Source organism: Lacerta agilis, chromosome 8, assembly GCF_009819535.1.
Source record: "Lacerta agilis isolate rLacAgi1 chromosome 8, rLacAgi1.pri, whole genome shotgun sequence".
Classification (NCBI taxonomy): Eukaryota; Metazoa; Chordata; class Lepidosauria; order Squamata; family Lacertidae; genus Lacerta; species Lacerta agilis.
The window spans coordinates 59,225,096-59,251,914 of record NC_046319.1 but is presented as its reverse complement, the minus strand read 5'-3'; the positions used below and the strand labels follow the sequence as shown (position 1 = coordinate 59,251,914).

Here is a 26,819-nt window from a genome sequence, read left to right as displayed (position 1 = left end):
GTAATTCCTGCATTGAAGGGGGCTGGACTAGATGGCCCCTGGAGTCCCTTCCAACTCTTAAGATTCTACGACTTCCTTAACAATGCCCCAAACCTAGGGCAGGGGTGGGAGGGTGGCTCCCATGAAAAAAAGTGGAGAATAGTTTGAGAAATCCTGCCTTTGTTTCCTAAGCAAGGCGAGGGGGGAAATTAAGACTTTCTGGCATTGGGGGTGGGGGTGGGGGGAAGTATTCTCAAATTAGGCACTTTTGTCCACCAAACTGAACTGAATGTTTTCTCCGTAACAATATTCTGCTACCCTGTCATCCTGCTACGTTACAGGGGGAGATGTGACTCTCTCTTGTCAAACTTCTCTAAAAGTTTCTTCTTCTTTTTCATTTTTAGAAAGCTGCTGGAAAAAAGCAACACAACCAATGTGTGTGTCAGATATATGTTCACTGCCAGAGTTAGCGCATGCACACCACAGTTCATGCTCAGTGGGCAGAAGGGGCCCTGCACATGTATGTAGGTAGAGCTCCTCCACTTGAAAGGGGACTTTTGCCAATTAGGGCTTCTCCTTGTTTGGAATAGGTCTGCATGTGTACATCAGTGTGCCTGCGCAGGGCCTTGATTCCCTCCAGTGGAGGGCATAGCTCCTGACTACATTGGATGGTGGGATTTAGACTCAAGGGGGCCTGTCTGACCCCTTCCCGCCCTCCATTAAAGCCCCTTCATACTCTTCAGAAGGGGGTCCACACTTTGAAACGGAAGCAGGGCTGGCAGTGCACTTCCACTAAGTCCTCTCCTTTTGCTGTAAAGCTCCCCAGCCCCCAACCTCAAGGCACATGAGCTGGCTCACTGCTGCTGCACGCAATGGCCACACTCTAGCGCTCCTCCATGCAAGGAGGAACATTGGCACAATCTGTGGGAAATTAGCAGCCAAACCCAACAAGTGCATGTTCTTGCTAGTTAGCATGAGAAGGGGCTAAGTCCACAGGGCTGTATTGCTGATAGCCAGATACTCAGCCCATAGAAATGCAATTCATAGAGAGGGCTCTGTGTGATGTCATTTCCCCTCCTCTCCTGGGGAGGAAGCAGCATATAGTACTTCCTGTTCCTCTCTCTCCTCCTTTGACCAGTGTTGGCATTCCTCTGCTTGCCTCACCTTTAGGCACAGGCCTGAAGCTGGTTATATTGCAAATATAAGTATTTTGCCCGCATGGTTGTTACTGCTACTGTTGCTATGAACCAACCCATGATTATAAAGTAAGTAAATATATTTTAAAACTTACTTCCTAAATTACTCCCTGATTCTTCATTAAACAGGGTAAGAAGGGGAAAGCCAACTTACTTCAGAGTTGGACTTGCTCCAAATAAGGTTTTACAGCTTAATTCCCTTTGCTTTTAGTTTTGCTGCCAAGGATGGGATTTTGAAACTGTTCAACCCACATGCATGGGTGTCTGGAGGGATACATTGCAATCAATATATCCTCTCCAACCCATTGAAACCTATTCCGCAGAATCATTCTCCACCCCCTGCAGAGAGGTGTGATGGCTGTGTTTGGCTGAGGCATGAGGTGGGCTTACCTGCTTTAAATATCTTGTCGTCTGATTCTTTTACCCTCATGAGAATATGTTAAAAGCATTAAGCCTGAGAACCACATTCCCTTGTGGGCAACCTCGCTGGGGGTTGAACATGCCAGTTGTGGGCAAGTCAAGGGCAATGGAGTAACAGATGTGATTCTTTACTGTTTGTTACATCCCGGTTGTGCAAACGCCAAATCTTTTTACACTCATGCACCCCTCTCCATCCAGGCAAGCAAGAGGCATTATCACAGCAGGACAAGGAAATGAGATTCCAACCGGGCACAAGCAGTCGAGGAGGGCCTGGAGTAGGACCCGTGTGGAGTATGGCTTGGGGTAGATTCTGAGGGCCACATTCATCCCCTGGGGCCAGGCGTTCTCAACCCGTGTACAGTACAGTACTTCGAGAATTGCGGTAAGTACAATAATGTAGATGTTAGTTCACACATTCGGCCACTAGGGGGCAGTGTGTTCTAAGAAGCAGCTGCTGGTACAACGCATCCAATCAGTGAAATTAATTTTTAAACCAGGTAATCCTTGTGATGTGATTTTCCGAAGAGGTAACGATGTCTCTCCCACTTTTTGAATGTAAACGTATTTTCATGAACAACAGCAAAAAGAATTTTGTTTGGCGGGGAGGAGTCGTGCGGGAGTAAATAGTTATTTGTTCCATTGTTACTTGATGTATTGCATTCATCAACCTTTGCAATAATTGACTCTAAAATGACAAATATCTGTACTACTGAAGACATGTTTATTATTCTGCACCTCGATATTCTTCTTGAAAGGAGAGAGAGGAAAAACAACAGCAACTATGCACTTAGGGCAGCCTTTCTCAGCCTTGGACTACAACTCCCAGCATCCCTCACCGCTGGCCTTGCTGGTTAGGGATGATGGAGTAGTAGCCCACCAGCATTTGGGGATCCCGTGTTGGAGAAGGCTGCCTCCGAAGCCAAACAGAGAAGGCGCTGAAGGCCAGTCACAATGCAGCTTGGAGCTGAGCAGGTCTCTGCCGCCCTAGCCTGTGCCTGGCTGGGAGAACGACAGCGCCGACTTGTCTATATCCAATGGCTGATGGCTTGGCTGTTTTTGGCTCTTGCCTCTTCCCGTAGCAGGGGAGGGGTGAAACGGGGCGGAAGAAGAGTGACACGTTTCCATGGGGAAGCTGCTGCGTGTCGCCACGCTACGGGGCGGGGCGGGGCCAGGAGGGAACGGCGGAGGTGGGGGGCCGAGGAGCTCTTAAAGGAGACGCGCCGAAGAATGCGACCCTGTTGAATTGGAGGCGCTTTCAGAGCTGCTGGTGAGTGTGGGAGTTTGGTAGGCGGTACGTACCGCGTAGTGTGTGTGCATTTATATATATTTATGAATGAAATGGAGGGCCTTGGCAATTTGAAACCTCATAGGGAGGAAGATGTTACTGACTGAGGTTTTGATTGAATACATGCGATGCTGTTTGAGGGATGCTGCTCATCCTAAAAGCGGGGTGGGGGAGAGGTTTTTTTTGGGGGGGGGTTAGTGGGATCTCTTGGTGTTCAGCGAGGGAGGTCGGCAGCCCGGGTAGCCTCTGTGCAATCAGGTTGCCACCTTTTCCTGGTGGTCCTGCTCGTGTGTCTTTAGCATTAGCAAATGAGCAGCCTTTCCTGGCCTGCTTTACCTCCATGCAAAGGAAAGCCTTCACCCGATCGTTTCCATCATGTGTCTACCTGCTGTGAAATGATACAGCTGCCTCCATTTACTTCCCGATACCTGTCTTATTGCATGCAAAAGGTCCAAAGTTCAATTTTCAGCATTTCCAGGTAGATCTGGGAAGCATACCTGCTTGAAACCCAGCAAGGCAGTTAGTTGCCTGTCAGTGTTAAAGACAATACTAAACTAAATAGACCAGTAGTCTGACTCTGCAGAAGGCAACTTCCTATGTTTTAGAATAGGTAGTAGTAGGAGAAACCAGTGTGTTGCAGGGAGCCAGGTGTGTTCAGTGTACCCCTATGTTTTCTTTACACAGAGATGCACTTTCCCCATTGCTTAATCTCTGTCTTTAGGTTTCAGATCGCCTAGCATCACATATAGAGGGAAGATTTTGCTTCTCTGCAGTGATGAACTTTTCTGTAAAGGAAAAATTCCCTTCTAGTAGCAGCCAGCATGGAAATAATCTGGAGTGTGGACGATGTCCTCAAAGTTGTTCTCTATACAAGCTGTTACTCTTGAGTTTGGCATATTAATACATTGTAACAGATTACTAAAGGGTTTGTTAGACTAGTGGATGCTGTTGTTTCTGAAGCAATGTGGTTCCCATTTCTTCTCTTTCATTAAAATTGATGTACAGTACCTGGGATTACGCCCCTCGCTGCACATGACTTGTGCTGGGAGTATATTGTGGTTTGATGGCTGTTTGGGGTGATATTAAGGTGTGTGGCAAAACCTTTCCTTTCCTCCTAAGGCTACACCTTTGTTCTTTGTTTGGAATGCAAGTTCTTTTTTTAAAAAAAAGTTTTTATTAAAGATTTTCTTGTGTCACAAAAGTGCATACATCGTCTCTGTTTTCAGATCATAGTTTTTTTTACAGATTGTTTTTATTTGATGTAAGGTTTTAATGTATACAGTATAAGGTTGGAAGAGGAGAGAGGTGGGGAGAGAAGGCGGTAGTAAACTTTCAATCTTTTACATAGTGTATGTGTGATGTTTTTGGAATGCAAGTTCTATGCAGGATACATTTCATGTTATACTCACTTTTCCTTTGTATTTGAAATTGGACCATAAAATAAAAAATCAAAGATATCATATTGAAGTCATACTTGGCATTGTAACCTGTGGCCCTCCAGATGTTGTTGGACTCCAACTCCCATCAGCCTCAGCCGGCATGGCCAAAGGTGAAGGATGATGGGAGCTGGAGTCTAACAGTTTCCCCACCCCTACCCTCTTGTTGTCAGGAAGGTTTGGTGCACTTTGAACTTTATCCCAGACTGTAGCTTTCACATACAGAACTGGGTGAGTGCCACTGAGAAATGAGCAAGTTGGATCTGCATAGCTCCACCCCTTCATCTTCATATTCTTGCATTGTGTTGGTGTGATACTGTGGCCAACAAAGACTTTGCACATCATGCTAAGCCAAGCCATGGTTTAGCGCAAATGCATGGGCTGTGGGAGAGGAGATTGAGGCCACTTTGTTCCCTGTCAGTCAATCTGTAGATGTGCCGGGGCAAGCTACTGTTTGCCTTACTTAGCATGTTATCTGAAACAGGGCTGGTAGTTTGAACCTATGGTTTACAGCTCATGGTTAGCCCAGGGGGAGCTAAACCATGAGCCTGGATTCAGGCAACATGTCAAGCCAAACCGTGGCTTGTCTTTTTAGTTAACTAATTACCAACACTGCATAGCTGCCTTGAAGATAAGGGAAGTGGTTGAAATTTCCCTCTGATGCTATTTCCTTGATCTAAATCTTTGCCCCTGTCCCCTCCAGCATACAGGTTTCAGAAATTTTGGCTCTTGCCAGTTAATAAATGGAAACTGTACAGGGTTCATTAATGATATGATAGAAGATTTTTCTGGCCATTACAATAATAAAGAAATCTTCTAGACATGTCTCCACAATCTGGTTTAAAGCAATTTGTACCTGTCAAAATTCACAGACATGCCAATAAAGACCTGTATATATTTGACCTAAAGGTAAAGGGACCCCTGACCATTAGGTCCAGTTGCAGACGACTCTGGGGTTGCGGTGCTCATCTCGCTTTATTGGCTGATGGAGCCGGCGTACAGCTTCCGGGTCATGTGGCCAGCATGACTAAGCCTCTTCTGGCGAACCAATACATGCTTTTGTTTCCTGCTAGTTGATCTGCTAACCTGGATTTTTGCATCTTGCCCATCACAGTGTCTCCTTCTGTTGTTTCTCCAAGGTCTGACTCAAATCAGGTTTCTTGCTGCTTCTCCTACATTTGCTGACAGCTTGTGGTTCTTCTCACATAACTGAGTCACCTTAACTTGTCCTCATTCATTGGGCATTAGGGTTATGCTCAAATTGTGGAAGAGAGGGCTGTGTGTACTCCAGGTGTGCCATCAGAGCCAGATGGTCTTGGTGTGGCACTGCTAGTGTAGCTACAGTACAGCTTGTATACCTACCACCTTCTAAAGTCCCCTCTGAACCAACCTGGACCCAGTGATTTCATCTGAAGCCCTTAATTGTGTGTTCCTTCCTCAGGATGTCTGAGGGTGGCAACACAAGAACGGGTCTTTTCTGTGGTGGCTCCCAGCTTGTGGAATGCTCTCTCCAGGGATGCTTGCCTGGCACCACCATTACATAGCTTAGAAAAACATTTGGCTGTTAATCATCTGTGGTCCCCTTGATAGAATCGCCCTTTTGATTTTGCTTCAAATGTTTTTCTTCTGTGCTGGTTTTACTGTATGTGTTTCTTTGCTTATATATCATAAGTTGCTTTGAGTTACCTTGGTAAAAAAAAGTGACCAATACACCTAATTAATAATAATATGAAAAGTCCATGCCTGAATCCATCTGCTGTTCTAATGATTACTGTTTAGGAGAGTCTAACCTATCCATTCTCAAAGAAATCAGCCCTGAGTGCTCAGTAGAAGGACAGATCCTGAAGTTGAAGCTCCAGTACTTTGGCCACCTCATGAGAAGAGAAGACTCCCTAGAAAAGACCCTGATGTTGGGAAAGATGGAGGGCACAAGGAGAAGGGGGCGACAGAGGATGAGATGATTGGACAGTGTTCTCGAAGCTACTAACAGCGGTTCCCTCACTGCGAGAAGCAAAACTACAGGGAACCAGGCAGAGGGCCTTCTCGGTAGTGGCGCCCGCCCTGTGGAACGCCCTCCCGTCAGAAGTCAAGGGAATAAACAACTACCTGACATTCAGAAAACACCTAAAGGCAGCCCTGTTTAGGGAAGTTTTTAATTTGTGACTCTGTATTGTATTTTGATTGTTGGAGGCCGCCCAGAGTGGCTGGGGAGACCCGGCCAGATGGGCGGGGTATAAATAATAAATTATTATTATTATTATTATAACATGAGTTTGGCCAAACTGCGAGAGGCAGTGAAGGATAGGCGTGCCTGGCGTGCTCTGGTCCATGGGGTCACGAAGAGTCGGACACGACTGAACGACTGAACAACAACAACAACAACAATTATCATAGAATTGTAGAGTTGGAGGAGACTCCAAGTTCAGCCTCTTGCAATACAGGAATTACAGATAAAGAATCCCTGACAGATGGCTAGTCAACCTCTGTTTAAAAAACCCCAGTTGAAGGAGAGTCCTTCAGATATTTGAAGATGGCTATTATATCACTTCTCGGCTTTCTCTTCTCCAGGCTAAACTTACCCAACTCCCTCAACCATTCCTCCTAAGGCTTTATTTCCACTTGCAGGTGTCTGGCCTGCCCAGGTGAGTTCCAGTCCGTCATGCCACTCCCCCTTTTATCTCTGACCTGGGACTGTGTGACCTTGGTGTCTCCACATCCTGTTTTCTGAAGCAGGTTGGCTCCCAGCCATGTAGCTGACTGCACACCCACAGGGTGTGACTGTGTTTCAACATACCTGCGATGGGGGCCAGAAAGTAGATTGAACTGGCACAGAGCTCAATTCTCTTGTTCCCTGCAAAAGCAGCAATGTAGCAATTGAGCTGCCAACATTTTCACTGCCCTGCTTCTGCAACAACAACAACAAAAAACCTAGCAGGTGTAGCTTTTCCAGACATAAGGATATACACAGAGATTGGGGAAAGCTTTCTCTGTTACATTTCTGCTTTTCAGGCTGTTGTTAAAGGCGCAGGAGCAGAACCTATCAACATATTTTTAAATGTTGGCTAAGTCGGAGGGTGCTGAGAACTGCACTGTTGTCGGAAGCACAGTACATCCTTTGCCTGCCCTGGCAATCAAAGCTTAAACATTAATCACCCTGCAGCAAAAGGTTGCAGATTATAAAGCAGAAACGGATTGAAAACATGGTTTTGGGCGGAGGAGCAAGTGAGGTTACGCCAGGGCAGTCCCAGAAGGGGCTAAGCAGATGGTCTGTTCAGCCAGGAGAAATGGCAGGGGGAAAGCATCATAGCTGCTGGCTATCACCAGGGCTTCTGTTTTGGCTAATCATGATTTAAAATAGTAGAAATAATAATCCAAATACTGTATTGGATCAAATGTGCTTGCAGGAGCGCCGAAGTCCACACAACTGCTTTATTACGGTGTGAAAGTGGGCCTGAGGCCCTGGAAGAAGCTCATCTGCTGAGATTGTCATAGGAGCATATGAACACAGGAAGCTGGTCCTTCTTGCAACTAGCAGTGGCTCTGCAGGGTTTCATATGGGGGTCTGTCCCAGTTGGAGATGCCAGGGATTGAACCTGGGATTGTTGGCATGCAAGGAAGGCGCTCGACCCGCTGAACTACATTTCTTTTTGCCAACCATAGCCTTTTATTTTCTCACGCCTATTCCTATTTCTCTTTTAGGAAGTTTTGTGGTGGATGCCTTTGTAAGAGTTATGTTAATGGGCATCAAATGTACACTTGGGTCCTTCGTATTTCCTCTGCCAGGTGTCTAAACCAGCCTTTCTCAACCAGATGCTCATCTCCAGATGTTCTGGGTTCCATCAGCCTAGCCTAAAACATCTGGAGAGAACGAGGTTAAGGGAGGCTGGCCTGGACATTAGGCATGTTTCTGGTTTCAGATTGCCATGCTCTGCAGCTCTTCCATCACCTTGTCCCCACCTTGTTTTTAGTTTAGTTTTTTTAAAACATTCATTTCCATAGTAGTGGTACCAGCACTTTACAACGTATAAGTCATTGCCCCCATGGCATTTCCAATCTGTACCGTAATTTGACTCAGTTGCATGTGGCTTTAGTAGTATATTGGGGTGGACTTGTGCCAAAGATTTCACAGAAAAGGGTTTTGAAGGGGGAGAGGTGGCATCAGGCTGGCATTGTGGGAGGCAGTTTCTAGCAGAGAGAGAGAGAAAGGATGGAGTCTTTTGAGTAAACGTTTGGTTGGTTGAGGGTTGTGGAACTGAAGGAGGGAAGATCACGGAGAAGGGTTTATTGAATACTATGAGCTGAGGGATGAGGAGGGGGCAAGGCCAAGAAGGGCTTTGAAGCCAAGGACAGGGCGCTCTTGATGGATCCAGAAATAGTCAGGGACCCAATGTGTTCCCATTTTGCAGATGAAGACAACTGAGGCTCTGGGGTAATGTGGCCAAGGCTGCTCAGGAGCATGCCTGAGGCTCGATTTGAACCTTAGTCCAAGCATAACAGCCCAGCCACATCTCTGCGATGGTTCCCCCCCCCACCATGAATGCTTTTCTCTGTGTATGTGTATTTGGATATTCTTTCCATTGGCCTTTGGAGTGAGCCCAGTTTGTCTAGTTGGCTTAGTCTTCTCAGCTGCTACTCTGAGGGCTTCTATTCCAGGCAAGACGCTGAACATTGCCAGCTCAAGAAGACTAAAAGCTTGTCTGTTCCCTGGAAAAAAAAATTGGCCATTTGGGAGGATGAAACACCCACCCACCCCTTCCTGCTCCAGCCCCGCCTTTCTCTCCAGGGAGAAGGAGGACAGAAACCTTTTTCAGTGGGCAGAAAGGTGGGGCTGACCCATCTGCCTGCTGACTGCGAAGATGCCCACATGGCCAGAGGTGTGCTTTTGGGCAGCTGCCCTGTGGTGTTGGCAACCCACTCTTTGGTTCTTGGGCAAAACAGGGTGGACTCATTGCCCTGGTCAGAGTCCACCCCCCCCGCCCCCACCCCCCCACCCCGTGGTTGATCCTGTCCTCTCCCAGATGACTATATTTTCGCCACTCGTAGGAACTACAAGTTTCTTTGGTCCCTGGCTAAGAACAGTGTTGGTTCTGTATGGCATCTACCTCACAGAGGACCCCAAAGCAGTGGGAAATAGATGATGAAGTAAATGTTGCCATTTACTCCAAATTGTATTGAGGTGGAGGGAAGTTGTGGGAAGGAAGGAGGCAGGCTTGGAGGGGGTTTCATCCTGTGACATTAATGTCACATCTTCAGAGAAAACAACACTCCCCTATTTCTGTTTAGCATGCAAAGGGTGTCAAAAGGCGTCATAGTTCTCTTCACAACAACCCTGCACTGTCTTAGCGCAGTTTTAGTGTCCTGAGTACCTCATAGCCACTGGAAGCCCATCTTCTGAAACATCACCAGGCAGTGTCTGATTTCCAAGCCCGCCGTTGCAGTCTTAAAGACTAGAAACTTGCTATGTTCCCTTATTAAATATGAGCCAAGACTCTCGGGATGCTGACTTCTGGGCCTGAAAAGAATGTCATGACTTCCCCAGTGCCGTCATGATATATGAAAGCTGTGTGCATTCATTCTGTGCAACACCTGCCTTGACTCAGGCTGGATTTTCGCCTCTTGTGCCATCCAGGCAGATATCTGTTGGGCGCACCCACATCCTTCCTAGGTCCTCCACGAAGGCTTCTGCAGTTCTGAGGTTCGCATGAAGGCCCCCATCCCTCCTCTCTCAAGCAGCTTCCATGTCCCCTTTCAGGTGATGATGTCGGAAAAGATCCTTGTGACGGGCGGAGCCGGCTACATAGGGAGCCATTGCGTTCTGGAACTGGCTGAAGCAGGCTACACCCCTGTGGTCCTTGACAATTTCCACAATGCCATCCAAGGTAAGGAGGCAGCCAAGGCTTGGGCTGGCAGGAACTAGTTTGACGGGAATTTAGAGAAGGGCCATAGCTCAGTGGTAGGGCACCTGCTTAGGATGTACAAGGCCCCATGTTCAATCCCTGGCAAAAGAGGGCTGCTAGATCACACCTGCTGCATATCCAGAAGAATGGAGAAGTCCCATCTCCTGAAACCATGAAGAGCTGCTACCATTGCATGCAGACCAGCCTTCTTCAACTGTGAGTCCTTTGATTTTGTTGGGACTGCACCTCCTATTACCCCTGGCCATTGGCAAAGCTGGCTGGGGATGATGGGAGTTGTTGTTCAACAACATCTGGGGACCTGAGGTTGAGTTCTGATGAATTAGATGGACCTCTAGGAATGCAGGAAGCTGGCTTAAGCTGAGCCAGGCCATTGGTCTATCTAGATAAGGCAGTGGCTTTCTAGGAATCCTGCCTGGAGATGCTGGGGATTGAATCTGGGACCTTCTGCATGGAAGGCAGATGCTGGACCACTAAGCTGTGGCCCTTCCAATGGTCTGACTCAGTAAAGGGATATTCATAATTGAGCAAAGCCCCATAGCCAGAAGCATTAGCTCCACCCTCTGATTTGCAGAGGCAAAGGGCTCTTTAACCCTCTCTTTCCCAGCATGGCAACACAGGCTTTGGCCTTCCTCTTCCTGTGCCTCTCCATTCACTCACTTGAGGTACAGACAAAAGGTCTCTCTTTTTCATCGAACCTCCCCACATGAACAGCAACTGAGTCACTGGCAGGATTCTGCTTTTGTGCACCTCAACCAGTCATCTGACCAGGCCACTATTGCTCCACCTGTGGAAAGGATCAGGAGCCTTTTGCCTCCAAGTCAGAGGCACAGCAGAGTGATGGAGGAATGTCTGTTGCCGTTTGGATGAGAAGGGGCTGGCTTGGCTCAAGTAGGAGGAAGGAACTGTGAGGAATCAGGGTGGGGCAGCAACATTGGTTGCACCCACCCATACACAGAAGCAGAGGTTTATTTAACTCCTTAGGACAGGGGTCGGCAAGGTTTATCTTGCCTGGCCCGGATCAATCCTGTGGAGATCCCTCTGTGGGCCGGATTGTGCACTCACATGAGCCTGCGATTTTCGGCAATTGTCTGCATTTGCGATTTCCAGCACCGCGGGAGCGAGTCTCCACGCCGCGCTGGTTTAGCACGCGAGCGGGCAGCTCGGTTTGGGGGCAGCTCGAGGGTCAAACGACCTCCATGGTCAAACGATCTCCATGGCCCATGAAGCTTAGGCTGCTGACCCCTGCTTTAGGACAAGGAGAGGAAACCTCCAGATATTTGTTGGACTATAGCAACCATCACTCCTTAACAATTGAATGTCCTGGCTGGGACTGATAGGAGTTGAAGCCCAACAATTTTGGGGGGGGGGGCACAGGTTCCCCATCCCTGCTCTAGGCTGGAACGTGGATGGAAAGTCCCTGAGGGCCAGACCAAGCTCCTGGACTACCAGGTGCCTAAGGGGGTCATAGATCTGGGTGTGTGATTCCTTTCAGTAGTGCTGTTAGGATAATTTAAGTCCTTAGATGGAAACATGTATTTACCTCACAATGTGATCATTAACCCAGCCGTTCCATATTTGAGGGCCCCCCACCCGTTCACTCTGCTGAGTGGGGGTCCCTGGGTTTCTGCCCCCCAAAAGGCACCACTAAGTCTTCCTCATTGAAGACAGCAATGATTTGGGACTCGGGTCCACTCTGGCATGGTGTCAAAAACAAGTCTTTCTCCCCAGGGGGCAGCATGCTCCCCGAGAGTATTCAGCGGGTGGAGGAGATCGTGGGCAAGAAGATCCCATTCCAGGAACTGGATGTCCTCGATGAGGCAGGTCTCCACAACCTCTTCAAGAAGGTGAGGGCCTGATCCTACAGCTTAATGTTTCCTTCCCCATTACACCTATTGAGATGGGTCAGAGCATCGCCCCCTCCCCCACCAATGGGGGCACCACCAGTGTGGTGTATTGGTTAAGAGTGGTAGACTCGTAATCTGGGGAACCGGGTTCGTGTCTCCGCTCCTCCACATGCAGCTGCTGGGTGACCTTGGGCTAGTCACACTTCTTTGAAGTCTCTCAGCCCCACTCACCTCACAGAGTGTTTGTTGTGGGGGAGGAAGGGAAAGGAGAATGTTAGCTGCTTTGAGACTCCTTCGGGTAGCGATAAAGCAGGATATCAAATCCAAACTCTCTTACTTTTTGCTTTCTGGGTGGTATCAGGGCCTCCTCAGTGGTGGTCCCCTAGATCTCCTGTCTTCACTGTCTTGGACTACACTTTGGGCTGGCAGGAGAGGGGTTCCATCTCTCCTGACTCTGCCATCTGCTCACCCCCCTGTTGCTCCCCCTCCCTCCCCACAGTACTCCTTTCAACCTCTGGGGAGACTTTATTGTTCCCAATGTGTGTGCACCAGAGCATCTTTGTGTTGCTGCCATGCTGCTCCCCCCACCCCACCCCCTTCTGTGTTTACTTCTGGCCCATTTATTTATTTATTTTATTTGTATACCGCCTTTCACCGAAGGATATCATAGGGCGGTTCGAAACTTGATAATTTTGTATTTTGTAAATGCATAATAAAAACAAGAACAAAAAGAAACCAATAGCCCCCTCTCCCACAAACACATGGGATGTTAATTAGCCAAAGGCCTGTTTCTAGGAAAAACATTTTTGCCTGGTACCTAAAGATATATGGCAAAAGCACCAGCTGTACCTCCTTGGGCTTTGCTGGGGAGCCACGAGTGACACCTGTCAACCCCAGAACTCAGAAGTGGCATCTGCACCACTCGGGAGCCACACATCCCTGTTGTGGGTTGTGTCAGGCTGGCATCTTGCTTTGGTGTGTGTGTTTGCAAGCTTGGGCCAAAAGCCCTTGGAATTAGTACACAAAATGGCATTTCTCATTTAAAAAAAGCACCACAGGCGCTTTTTGCCCTCTTCCAGCTTTTCATTAGGGGAACATATATATATATATATGGGCACGTATACAGTAAATTGAAAAAGTACTGTAGCCTCTGCAGAAGTATTCTTAACGCAGCCTCCTCCTTCTGTTTCCCGGCAGCACAATTTCTCTGCCGTGATGCATTTTGCAGGCCTCAAGGCTGTGGGAGAGTCTGTCCAGATGCCGCTGGAATATTACAAAGTGAACCTGACTGGGACCATCCGACTGCTGGAGGTGAGCAGGGACATGGCTTATTCCACCAGGGTTTGTAAAGCTTCTGTTGTAAGTGTAGGTTTGTGGAAGGACGTCAGCTGCATGAGGCCCACCTCGCGTGTGGTGCAGATGCCCGTCAGAGCAGCCCAAAGGTGCTTCCGGCATCACGTGCAGCAGTCTTTCCATAGTGTCGCTCAAGGCACCATGTTGGCCTGGAGGAAGGCTGGGCAGGGGTTGGATGTGGCCCATCAGTTGGCCTGCCCTGGCCTGGGGAAGTGCTGCTCACCCATCATCAGGGCTTCCTCCTGCTCTTGAGGAATCGCTTTCAAACAGAACCCCTGCTAAATGGAGCCTGGCTAGCTCAGTGCCCTTCGACCTTCGCTCCCTGACTCTTGTTGGACTCAGACTCCCATCATCCTCAGCCATCTCAGTGGTCAGGGATGATGGAAGTTGCAGTCCAACAACATCCAGAGACGTCTGGAGGAAGAGCACTGAGCTTAGGTTGCCTGCATTCCTCCGCAGGCCATGAAAGTGCATGGGGTCAAGAACCTTGTGTTCAGCAGCTCAGCCACAGTATACGGCGACCCGGCCTACCTCCCCCTTGACGAAAACCACCCTGTCGGAGGCTGCACAAACCCTTACGGGAAATCCAAGTATTTCATCGAGGAGATGATCCGAGACTTGTGCAAGGCAGAGCCGGTGAGTGAGCAACGTACCACACCACCAACCCCCTTATAACGCAGGGGTACAATTGTCCTCAGCAGTATTTTCTGGGTTGTTTTTCTTTTTTTCTTCTAAAATAATCTTTATTGTCATTTTTACAAAAACTCATATAGCATTAATTTCAATACGTATTACTTATTTCATTACTTCTGAAACTAATGGAAAGAAAGGCATATACGGTATTAAGAATCCACAAGTACATGGCCTTATAATACCAGCATAAGCCTATACATTTAGCTCAATTTATCTGCTCCAATATATAACAACATATATTTAAAATATAATTGACATAAGCCAGAGATTGGTTACAGGTAATTCCGTATCAATGAATTGTGTCTGGGCCTATAATATTTATGTGGATCATTGATTCATGGCCATCAAACAGTGGCCAGATCCTCAGAAGTACCTTTGAGTGATGTGTTAGTTTTTTCTGATACCACTATAAATAAAAGCTTTTTATCTCATGCCTCTAAAGTCAGACTTGTGCAAGGCAGAACTGGAAAGCAAGTCTGCCCTTCACCCAGGGTCCTCCATACAGCAGTATTTTCTGATCCGATCTCTTGTGCTGCTTCTCTCAGGACTGGAACGCGGTTCTCCTGCGATACTTCAACCCCATTGGAGCCCACGAGTCGGGGAGGATTGGCGAGGACCCCCAGGGCACCCCAAACAACCTGATGCCCTACGTTGCTCAGGTACCCAAGACCCCACTGGGAGAGTTTGTTCTGCTCCACCTCTTGCACAGCGAGTTTCTCCTGCTAACTCCTGTGCCTTCCTGTTGTTTCTTCCTTCTGTCCACTCCAGGTGGCTGTGGGGCGCCGAGAGTACCTGAGTGTATTTGGGGGTGACTATGATACAGTGGATGGGACCGGTGAGTTGCTTGGAATCACCCTAGCTTGAAAGGAACGATGCCTCCACCTCCAAATCTACTTGAAATACAGGGCTGGGAAATTTGGAGATGTGGAAGCCGGAGAGGTTATGGGCCTCTAACCCAAGTGGTTTATAGACACACATAGGCATGGAAGTGTTTTCTCTTTTGTTTGTGTTCTAGGGCAGAGATGGGAAAACTTTAAGGGGAACCTTTTGAGGGTCACGGGCCAATGAAGGGCAGGGCCAGGAACAGCAAACGTGGGTGGAGCAATGAACATGAATTGTCCCCTTATATGATAGGCTAGTTTTGAAACACCCGCCTCTGTCTTCCATCCAGGCAACCAAGAGGCGGAGCACATTCCAACCAGCAGTCTGGTTGCAAACCATAGCCTGTGAGGGGTGTGGCCTGGGGAAGAGTCTCATTCCCAGAGTGGTTTAACAATCAATCCCTCTTCCCGGCAAACTCTGGGAATTGAAGCACTGGGAGGGGAATAGGGGATCTCCTAACAGCTCCCAGCACCCTTGGCATATTGCAATACCCAGAATTCTTTTTCGGAAGCCTTGTTTAAAATCAGACTTGGCAAATCCATGATCTGTTTGGAAAATCTTCCCTGGGTTGTTTCTTTCATTTCATAGCAGGATAGCGTCAGTATTTACCATCCCTTCTTCCGATGATAAACCAGTTCAGCCTTCGCCAACCTGGTGGCGACCCAGCTAGCTGGGGCTGATGGGACTTGTAGTCCAGATCATCTGGAGGCTGCCAGGGTGGCAAAGGTTGAACTAAGTAAGATGTAGGCCTAACCAGAGGGGGTGGACAGTGTGCTGGCTGATGGTTTTCCTCCTCCTCCTCCTGCAGGCGTCCGGGATTACATCCACGTGGTGGACCTGGCCAAAGGCCACATTGCGGCTTTGAAGAAGCTGAAGGAGAACTGTGGCTGCAAGGTAGGGAAGTGCATAGACTTGGCCAGAAGCACTGCTTCCCTCCCTGTTGTGTTCTGCTGGAGCTCGTCACCTGAGCCTCCGTCACCTGGATTTGGGGAGCATCTTTGCTTGCAGACTCCAGGCACTTCTCCTAATTTGTTCAGGAGACGGGCTCAGTTTAGGTGCCAAGAAAGTTCCACAACCCTATATTATTATGCACACTTCCCGTTTCACATAATGCTTTTTCCATGAAGACTTTGGCATGGCCCCTTAGTTATTTCCCTACAGAGCCTACAGAAACTAAGCTCTAGGGACGTACGTGAAAACCGAATGCATTTCCTTCCTATAGACCCTTCCCTTGTGGTGGTTTTTCTTATATTTGTAAGTTCCTCGGGACAGGCACCTGGAAAGTGCCGCACAGTGCAATAAGGGCAACAAAGCCTTGGTCACAAGAGTTGCATCTTTGCAGATATACAACCTTGGGACCGGGACCGGCTGCTCAGTCCTGCAAATGGTGAAGGCGATGGAGAAGGCGTCGGGAAGAGAGGTAGAGTATCGGGAAAACTTGGGTTCCAGGAGGGGGGATTGAACTCCTGTTGGGGTCCAGGTAAAGGGGACCAGAGAGAGGAAGGCATTGCCAATTGGCGAACCCTCACGGGGCCCACCACCGAGCAGGAGTCTGGTTCAGCCTTCCCCAACCTGGTGCCCTCCAGATATTCAAGGACACATTCCAGCAATGCAAAAGCACTCGAGTGGAGCAAGGCCAGGAAGGGGAGTGGCCTGGATAAGTCCTGCATTTTGCCCATGGACTGGAGGCTCCCCACCCATTTTAGCACTTCCCAGACCATTGCCAGGCTGTTCTGTTCGCAGCGCTAGTTATGACAGCAAAATCAGGTTGGCTATCAGGCCAGGTCTCCATACATGGCTGGTGGGCTGCATCCACTTTTCTGCAGGGCTTGGGAGAACCTGTGGCCCTCTAGATCAGGTGTCCCCAGACTTACCGGACCTCAGGCCGCTTCCTCCAGCGCCGATCGCGTGGCAGGGTGGGGGAGCGCGTGCCCACACGCTATTTCCGGCACACTTTCGGGTCGGCACAACGCCGGAAATAGCTTGTGCACATGCGCATGGGCCTTTGCAGACCAGGAAGTGCACCAGAAATGAGGCTTGCGCATGCGCACAGGCTATTTCTGTTGCTCCGCTGACCCGAAAGTGGGCAGCCGCGCCAGTAAGAGTGGGCAGCGGCAGCGGGTGTCGCCGGCAGCCGTATAAATGAGCCCCTTGGGCTGCATCCGGACTGCGGGCCTTAGTCTGGGGGCCCCTGCTCTAGATGATGTTGGGGATGATGGGAATTGGAATTAAATGACTTTCCACAGGTTCCCACCCCTGCTTTAGGGGCTCATAGGCTATTTAGCCTGTGCTAAAATAATAAATGCCTGCCGTATCTGGGGTAGCTTTCAGTATTTTGGGATCCAAAATCTGCCTCCTTTGATATGAGGCAAACACAGCCTCTTTGATCTGCGACCCCGTTTAAAAAGAGTTGACATAAAACTGTGCCTGTAAAGTGTACCTGTAGATTTTAATACCGGTACTATAGAGAGGCTCATTGCTCCCCTCTGCCAGTGGCAGGACCAGCCCACCTACTATGCAGAATGCAGGGTGCTTTTCATGGGACCAGTCAACATTTTGGTCTAGGAGCCTCACGCTGTAGTACAGTTGTACCTCAGGTTAAGAACTTAATTCGTTCCGGAGGTCCGTTCTTAACCTGAAACTGTTCTTAACCTGAAGCAGCACTTTAGCTAATGGGGCCTCCAGTGCTGCCGCTGCGCCGCCAGAGCACGATTTCTGTTCTTACCCTGAAGCTCCAGTTACAGGTAGGTAGCCGTGTTGGTCTGCCATAGTCAAAACAAAATAAAATAATTCCTTCCAGTAGCACCTTACGAGACCAACTAAGTTTGTTCACATGAAAGCTCATGCCAAGAACAAACTTAGTTGGTCTCTAAGGTGCTACTGGAAGGAATTTTTTTATTTTTATTTTGTTTTAACCTGAAGCGTTATTTCTGGGTTAGCAGAGTCTGTAACCTGAAGCGTATGTAACCTGAGGTACCACTTCAACCACCCCTTTAGTTTTCTGGCAGGAATGCCATTGTGGTTAGGTTGCAGATTATTGAATATTAAGCAGCTTATCAATGATTGCCTTTAAATAAATGAAAAAATGCTCCCCAGTGAGGTCCACCTGGCACCATCATTAACATCCTTCTCCCATGCATTTGATGGCTTATGATAAATGTTTTGTTTATTGCTGCCGACGATTTGCTTCACTGTAATGCGTAATTTTTTCATTTTCATTCTTTGCCTGTGGCACTTAATTTGTTCTTATGTCTCTGAGAGGGTTTTGTAGTGTGAGACTAATAAATCAAAATTATAGTACTATTAATAGTAATGTGTCTTATCATCTTGGTTGCTGTCCCGGTCGGTTTCCCATCACTTAATGACAGGCTGCTGTCTTTGTTCTAGATAAACTACAAGATCGTTGCACGTCGGGAAGGAGACATCGCCTCTTGTTACGCCAACCCTGCCCTAGCTGAACGGGAGCTAGGCTGGAAAGCTGTTTTTGGCCTGGACAAAATGTGTAAGTGGAGCCTCCCCACAGAGGGCCATCTGCTTGCTCCTTTTCTGCCAGCCTTTGCCTCCCCCTTCTTTATTCTTAGGGGTGGAAGCTGGAGAAATAAATGGGTTTCCATTCCCTCCTCATTTCAACCAAGTTGCTTCACTCGCCACTGTTCACATGGAGTCTCATGGGGTGGGGTGTTACATTGACATCGGTATGCAAAGAATCCTGCAGGGTCAGGCCTTCAGCCCAGCTAGCCTAGCATCCTGCTCTCACAGCAGCCAACCAGGTGCCTCACAAGCAGGACCCGAGTGCAACAACATCTCTCCCCCTTTGCAATTCCCAACGACTGGTATTCAGAGCTATATGCAGCCTCTGGCACTGGAGGTAGACCATAGCTATCATAACCAGTAGCCATTTTTAGTTTTATCCTCCAAGGATTTGTCTACTCTCTCTGCAAATCAAGGAAAGGACCTTCTCCGTAGTGGCACCCACCCACACGGCGTGGTAGCGAATTCCAGTTTTACTCATTGCCGTTATTCTCTTGCCCTTTTCCAGGTGAGGACTTGTGGAGGTGGCAGTCACAGAACCCTACTGGCTACAGCAAGAACTAGCATCTGGAAGATGTTGCCTGTCCTCCCCAGTGCGTGGCTGCCGTGGCCCAAGGACAGTTCCAAGGGCTGTTTTGCTTTTCACTCAGGGAAGATGGTGGTTCCTGCTTGTTCCTTCCCCTGCCCTTCTTCTCCCTTTTCGTAAGAGAACAAATAGACTCAGGAAGGGGAAGATTATCTTGGCCTTTTGCTGTACCCATTTCTTTCTCTCTCTTGTGCCTTCTCCCTGGACCTTCTCTGCCAGCCAGGTTGGTACCAAACAGGGAGCAAGGAGCTCTGACTCTCCCATTGAGTGGGAAGACTGACAAATAAAAAGAGCCCATGGAAGATGTCAGGCTCCCCTCATTGGGGACAAACTTTGTTTCTTTGGTTTTAAAGAGTCCACCCTCTGCTGCCAGGTTCTTGAGATGTCCTGATGGATGCAGGCTGCTCCATGAGGTTCTGAGCTGCGGGAAGAGGCTGAATGGAGGTACGAGTGTTAAAATGTAGTTGGAAAACGACAGCTAGGTCCACGGAGCCTTGTCATTTGCTCCCTGGCTTCCCGTTTCTAAATTGTAATGCCTTCTGTAAATCAGAGGTGGGGAACCTGTGGCCCTCTAGATGTGGCTGCACTACAGCTCCTCATCATCCTGGACCACTGGCTGTGCTGGCTGGGGCTGCTGGGAGTTAGCAGTCCAGCAGGTTCCCCAATACTGATGTGATAAAGCAGTACTAGGAGAGAAGTACACCAACTCTTTGGCAGGTGATTCAGTGAACTTTCAGGCTTATAGTTTGGTGCACCTTTCAGCCCATGCTAGGTCAAGTGACCCTTAGCAGGGTAGGCCACAGACTGTGAGGGGTCACTGAGGCCTTGAGGCTGGGATGAAAATCAAGAGAGGAAAAAGAGGGGCATTAGTTCTGAGGGCATGTCTACTACCTGTGGGAAAACGTGCTTTTCAGATTAGATCAAGGGGTGCCCCCCAGAAAGCTTTGGACTGCAACTCCTATCACTACTGAGTATCGGCTGTGCTGCCTGGAGCTGATGGGAGTTGTAGTCTACAACAGCTGGACAGCACCAGGATAAGGAAAACTGGTTTGGATTGTTACTCTTCAACAGGGCAGGAGGCTGCTCCTAAGCAAACTTGGAGGGGACAAATACTGCAGCTGAATAGGAATGTGGTAACCTTTTGAAGTATCTTCTATCAGGCAGAGGCTAAGCAAACAGGGTCACTGTAAAGGTCAAGCCCAAATTATAATTAATGCTGGCTTTAGGGATGTAGCTGCAGTGGAGGGGGAAGGAGGTAGAATCCCAGTATGTACTGCAATAGATAATGAGGCAAATAGCTGACCTCTCATTAAGCACAATTGCGCTCGTGTAGCCCCATAAAAACCAGAATCCATAGAGTCCTGTAGAATTCAGAGCTGGCCACAATATTGCTATTCCTCTTCCCCTAGAGTGAAGATGAGTGCCAAGGACTCACAGAATGGCCCCTTCTTGCAGAGTTTTGGTTCCAGTGGCAGTGGAAATGAGGGGCAGGCAATGTATGGTGGTGGAGCAGGTCAGGGGACAGCACATTCCCGTTTCACCTCAGGTGCGCCACAGAATGGGCCACTCCAGTAAAACTAGTTCATTGAGCTTAGGCTGTGTGGCATAGGGGCCAGATCCCAAACTGGAGGGGGGGAGCACTTCCTAAGCTCCTCTTTGTTCATTGTAACTGTGACAGTTGGTGCAAAAATCCATGTTAATTGCTTTGGTCAAGTAGAGACATAGGCTATGGTCAGCCTGGAAACTCAAAAGCCTAGTCTTGTACCAACTAGCTCAGTTCACCATCACACTTGGGTTTCTTTGGAATTGCCCTCCTGCAATGACTAATGATCAGTGTACCATCCCTGCTACAAGAGACCAGCCTTCCTCTTTCTATATTTAATGTATTCTGAGGCAGGACATGTTTTCCTAAACCAGCCACATTTCTTGCCCCCATTGGAACCAATAATTTTGGCCTCTCTAGTGATCATCCACCACCAGTTTATAAGTAGCAATCTCTGAAGCATTATGGAAATTTTTGGTGGTGTACGGATTAAAAAAGAAAAAGAAAAAGAAACCAGTTGCAAAAATGGAGCATCAGCTAGGATTTGCTTGGTGGAATAAGTTCCCCTTTCTGGTCTGCTTTTATCTGTTGCAACTAACTCGAATTCACACAGCAGTTTCTGTTGCAGCCAAACAAAATTCCTGCTGCAGTCATCTTGCAGCAGATAAAATTACTCCAGTAGCAAAGTTGTGTGTAGCTCCTGCAGTGGAAAGCCAGATTGCGCACTTAGAAGAAATTGTGTATATAGCAGCTTTCATGAGTATGGAATGTTTTATTAGTGTATAACTTGAGGGCAGAAAGCTTTGAGGGAAACAGCTCTACCTGATTGACTGGAGCAATGTCCTTCAACCATGGCTCCCTATCTCTTGTTGGATCACAGCTCACATAATCCACAGCAAGCATAGTTAATAGGCAGGGATAATGGGAGATGCAGCCCCAGATGCTGGATTACAAAATCAAAGAACTAGAGATTACTCTTTCTACCCTTCTGATCTATTTGTGTGTCTCCGTTACAGTGCTATTGTTGCCATTGTGTTCCCTCCACCTTAAAAAGGACTAAATACTTGATTTTTTTGAAGTTAAAAAAAAAGTCCAAGGCCAGATTTTGCACCCATCTTTGTGTTACCAATAATCTATGATCCGCCCTGCTTGCTGGCAAGCGGTTCACAGGTGAAGCTTTAACTCTCATGCCAGTTGCTAGAAGTTCTTTATCCCCACTGTAAGCACTATCCTGAGCCTGCCTATTCAGAAGCAATTCTTAATGTGTTCTGTGGGGCTTAGAAGCTGCATAGCCTTGCTTATTGGAGTGAACAAGAGGAGAATCCACTTGAGGCTACCATCTTCCAATGTTTGAAAACTTCATTTTAAGGTCATTGCTCCCAGTGTAAGCTACATGTAGAATTGCTGCTGATTTTCCCCAATTTTGGTGGGAGGTGGGTAGTGTCATGCTATATTCCAACTATGTTGGCAAACATAACCTAGTGCAAGGGTTGCCAACCTTTTGGAGTGTATTTGGAATTTTGAGGAAGTGCCAAAATGGCTGCTGGGGGTAGCCTAATTTCCCTGTTCAGAGCAGCAGATATGGTAGGTCCCCAATCCTGGGCAACCAAAAAAATGTAGGCATATTTAAAGGGGCGTATTCAACGTAGAAGCCAAGCCAAGTGCAAACACAAATTGAACAGGAAGATCAAACAGTCTCTTATGTTATATATATTTACCAAGACCTTTTGCAGGCACCGTAGGTGATACCGGCTGGCACATTAGCACTTGTATGTGGCATGTTGGCAACCTCTGCCCTAGTGAGTTACAGTGCCCTGAAGAATGGCCATTTAGCAGCCCAGCTTTTTAAAGAACTCTTAAATCTGCGCTGAAACATTTCTGTATTTGAGCACCATCATCTGAATATGCATATACTTTTTTATGTAGGCAGAAGTATTTTAGGGCAAATTAGAAGATCAATAAAAATAGGCACATTATTAAAATTGTGCAGAGTAAGTGAAGCATAATGATAGCCACCGCCACCAGAAACATGGTCAAGTAGCAGCAGAGGCTGCACTGATCCTTCTAAAAGGAGCCAGATTTTTCTGAGGTCTCAAAAAACATATAGAAGGGCATTGGGGAAGATGCAATTGAATGATTCTGAGTAATACCCCTCCCCACTCTCTCACTATATATAAGGGTCGGGTGACTTCTGTTTCAGTGTATCTGAAGAAGTGTGCATGCACACGAAAGCTCATACCAAGAACAAACTTAGTTGGTCTAAGGTGCTACTGGAAGGATTTTTTTTTATATTTTTTTTTATTTTGTCTTGATAACTACTGTATATTCTGGCGTATAAGACTACTTTTTAATCCAGGAAAATCTTCTCAAAAGTCGGGGGGTCGTCTTATACGCAGGGTGGAGAATCTGCGGTCAAGTATATCTCAAACTCTATATTGTAACTGGAAAAGTTGGGGGTTGTCTTATACGCCCGGTCGTCTTATACGCCGGAAAATACGGTATGTTATTCTTAGGGTCATCTGCCTGGAACACATCCCAGAAGGTACCAGCGAAATGTAAATCTTGCCAGTGTAAATTTGGTGGCTTGAGACAAAGGGGGATGAGGTTTTTAAAAGATGTGTTTTGATATATTTTTAGATATTGGAAAATATACACAAAATGATTAACACATAGTAATAATTACTAGGCTCACTTCCAGCTTTTATTATAGCACCAGCAGTAACATGCAAGCACATCCTGGTGGTGAAACAGCGCCCACTGACGTCAATGGGACTGTTTGCGAACAAGTGGATTAAGGCTTCCTGCCCCAAAGCCAGGTATTTACAAGGCCTTGCCTAACATACTCTGAGATAGCAGAGTAAAATCAGATTGCCACCTCATGACGTACAAGGCATCTCTCTTTGTTGAGACAAAATGTAGGCAACAGGAACTTCCTTGTCCTCACTTTGAATAAATAAGACAGATGCCTACCACACACCCCGGCGATAGCAAGAGCTATTGCTATGAGAATGTTGCCTTGGCTGGGTTACAAGTTTCCTTTGTGGTTGAGGTGGGAGTTCCTGCTCTGCATGTAATGTCCCAACTTCAGTCCCCAAACATCTCCAGCTGAAACAATTCTCAAGGAACAGAGATCTTGAAGAGCCAGTGTTAAGCAGAGTAAACAATACTGTCCTCAGGTCAGCCTAAGAGATCTAGCTGCCAGTGCCAGAAAGACAATATAACGCATGCACACAGACGCGCAGCTCAGCCTTACTTCAGTGCTGGTGATGGAACAGCATTCTCCACTGCAGCTGGTGAAACAGGCGGCCAGCTGAGGGGGTGCAAGGCGGATCACAAGGCACAGGCACACAGCGCTAGCCAACATTTTGTTGCTGTTCCCTACCTCTTCAACACCTGCCTAGCAGTAGAGCTGGCCTTGACTCAATGAGAAGGGAAGGTTAAGAAAAACCCATTCAAACTCGGGATGTTACATGGGAATAGTATCTCCTACCCAAACCACCCACACTGCTTCTCTATTACATAAGCCCTTTTGTACATACAGTATTTGGATTCAGAGCCATTCAGCAGTTAGCCTGAGGAGGCTTTTTTGTGCCACAATAAGGACTAGAACCTTTTAAAATTTAGTAGACAAAAAAAATATTTTCTTCGTCATGTGGTTCACATGTTGCACTCTAGAAATCAAAGATGGTAACTAGCGGTTTGTAGAATTCTAGTGTTGCAATAGGTATTTGGGCCTGGACTGGGAATATCTGTGATCAAATACTAGTTCACAAATGAAGCCCGCAGGTGGCCTTAGGTGAGTTTCTCTTTCCCCTGCTGCTCATCCTGTAGGAAAGTCACCTATAAGCATGGGTAGCTAATCTGCAACCCTCCAGATGTTACTGAACTGCAACTTCCACCAGCCCCAGCCAGCATGGCCAATGGTTGGGGAGGATGGGATATGTAGTTCAGCAACATCTGGAGGGTCACATACCAGCCGCCTCGGCCTATGTTATTCATCTAAACCAAGAGGCGTACACAGTGCTTTAAACACATAACGACTGTAGGAGAAACTGACACATCTTGACTACACTGAAGAAACAACAAGGTGAGGCACAGATGGTTGTGTTTGTTTAATCTCAGTGGAACACAAAAATAAAAATGATGTATGGGGAAGACAAAAGGGAAAGGGGGGTTGGGGAAGAGAATTAATTCATGTGCAGGAACATACAGAAGCCACTGTTTTGCTTTGGCTTCCATATTAACACATTCCCTCCAGAGACACCCATGACTTGCAGGCCACTTTGACAATTTGCTTTGAGAAGGATCTAGTCAAAATTGGCAGTGCCAACAGCAGCAGAGTCCAGGGCACTTCTCTGTGTAACTACTATACGGAACAATCCAATTAATGGCCAGAGAAGAGGAGAGAGACAGAAGCAGCCAGGCAGCCACAAGCACAGGAGGAGCATCGACCCTCATATCTGCTTGCCCACGCTCACTATAGAGAAGGAAGCCAAGGCCTGGTCTGCAAATGGAGCAAAATGCAGAGGGAAAAGGACTGTCACCACAACACTTCCTTCTGAAGGCTGAAGTGGTGGTGGGATAACATGTCTAAATACTCCCTACGTAAAAAAGCAGCATACACACGCACAGAGGTCCCTGCAGGTAGAAATCCAGCAGGTGAGAGGGCTAGATAAGAACCTGTTTGATGTGTTGCTACTTATGTCAGGGAGCATTCAAGAACAGTGCACACCTTGCAATTGTGAAGTTGTACAGTCCCCCTCCTCTACTACCTTGGGATTCTACCACTTCATTCTGCTGCATGTCCAAAACCAGCCACAGTCCTCCCAACCACTAAAACGTCCAAACCCAAAGCAGAATAGCAGAGGATTCAAACCCTCCACAGAGCAAGCAAGAGGCAGCTTTGCCATTTAAGCAGTCATTCAAAATGAGTCTAATGCAAATCAGTTTATGAAAGGATTAGCGCTTTCTGCTTCTCTGGTGATAAAAAGAGGCCATACAGAATACTCCGGCCCATTGCAAACAAATCTCTCCAACCATTCCTGCTGTTTTTGTGAATGTGAGCTGCTCTGGCACCAAGCCATGTAATCTGGCCCTATTTGCAATGAGATCTGGGAAGCCCCTGCGACCTGGAGGACGACCCAGCAAGTTGCCAGCTGCTAAAAAGGAAAGTGCCCACAGGGACCAGGCCTCTCCTTGCACCCAAAAGAGAAGAACCCCAAGTGGGAGGCGTTCCGCTTGGCAGTGAAGGCACTTTGCCTTCTAGAGAAGCCAAGTTTTGCCTCGGCCAAATGATCCCCAAAGCTGGCAAAAAGCAGATTTTGGGGGAAGCAGTGGCTGCTCAGGGCAGAGGAGGCAGCCTTGCACTGAAAGCAGGAAGGGGAGCAACAACTCCTTTGGGGCTGCCATTGTGATGCAAGCTGTATAAGGGCAGGCCATGTATTCCTACATGGATATGCTGAGATCCCCCTTTGCTGCACATAGCTGTATAAAGCACTGGAAAGTGTAGTAGAGGGAGGGCTGTCCTGGCCTTGGGGGACCCCAAGCACCTCCCTTGCTGTTGCTGCTGCTGCTGCTACCAACCGCAGAGGACCATACAGAGCCAGGGGAAGGAAGTGAGCAGAGAAATCCCCCACAAAGAGCAACACAGTAGGACAATGTGGGAGGCAACACTTAGCCCTTCACACAAAAAGAGGAAAGCTCCTTGAATAGACACCTTGTCCCTGGCTGTCAGGGCTGGTGTCAGCCTGTGCCGGTGGATGATTTGGGTGTGGATGCTGAAGGGGTGATGGTAAAAGAACCTTGGCTGCTCAACAGCACAGCCCCCTGCCGGAAATGATGGGAGCCTTCTCCTTGAGGGGAAAGGGAACGGTTACTGAAATAAAACAGACTAGAGACTCAGGTTAGAGCCTCAAAAAATATGCCAGCCACCAGGGCTAGAAGGTAGAGAGGGGGACCTTGCCTTGCCCAAACAAGACCAGGGGGGTGGGGAGTGATAAGAGGAAGACTGCACCCCATAGACAAAATGGCCGCTTGCAGCTACTCGATACAGACTGGATAGGAAGTGGAGGAGTGGTGCGTCAGAGCTGCGGTGCCCAAAAGGCTGCAGACAGCTTGCTGAGTGTCCACCTTCTGGACAAACGCTACCCTATC

General features: G+C 47.9%; 1 protein-coding gene across 1 annotated transcript; it reads left to right on the top strand.

Annotated features, from left to right (window-relative positions):
* Positions 1–2,785: 2,785 nt before the first annotated feature.
* GALE (UDP-galactose-4-epimerase) lies at positions 2,786–19,224 on the top strand. Its single transcript, XM_033157745.1, has 11 exons — positions 2,786–2,862; positions 10,069–10,195; positions 11,963–12,078; positions 13,276–13,389; positions 13,891–14,067; positions 14,670–14,783; positions 14,893–14,959; positions 15,815–15,900; positions 16,349–16,426; positions 18,394–18,508; positions 19,046–19,224. Exons 2-11 carry the CDS (start codon positions 10,072–10,074, stop codon positions 19,099–19,101), a joined length of 1,047 nt encoding a protein of 348 aa, XP_033013636.1. The 5' UTR covers positions 2,786–2,862; positions 10,069–10,071; the 3' UTR covers positions 19,102–19,224.
* The last annotated feature ends 7,595 nt before the right edge of the window (positions 19,225–26,819 follow it).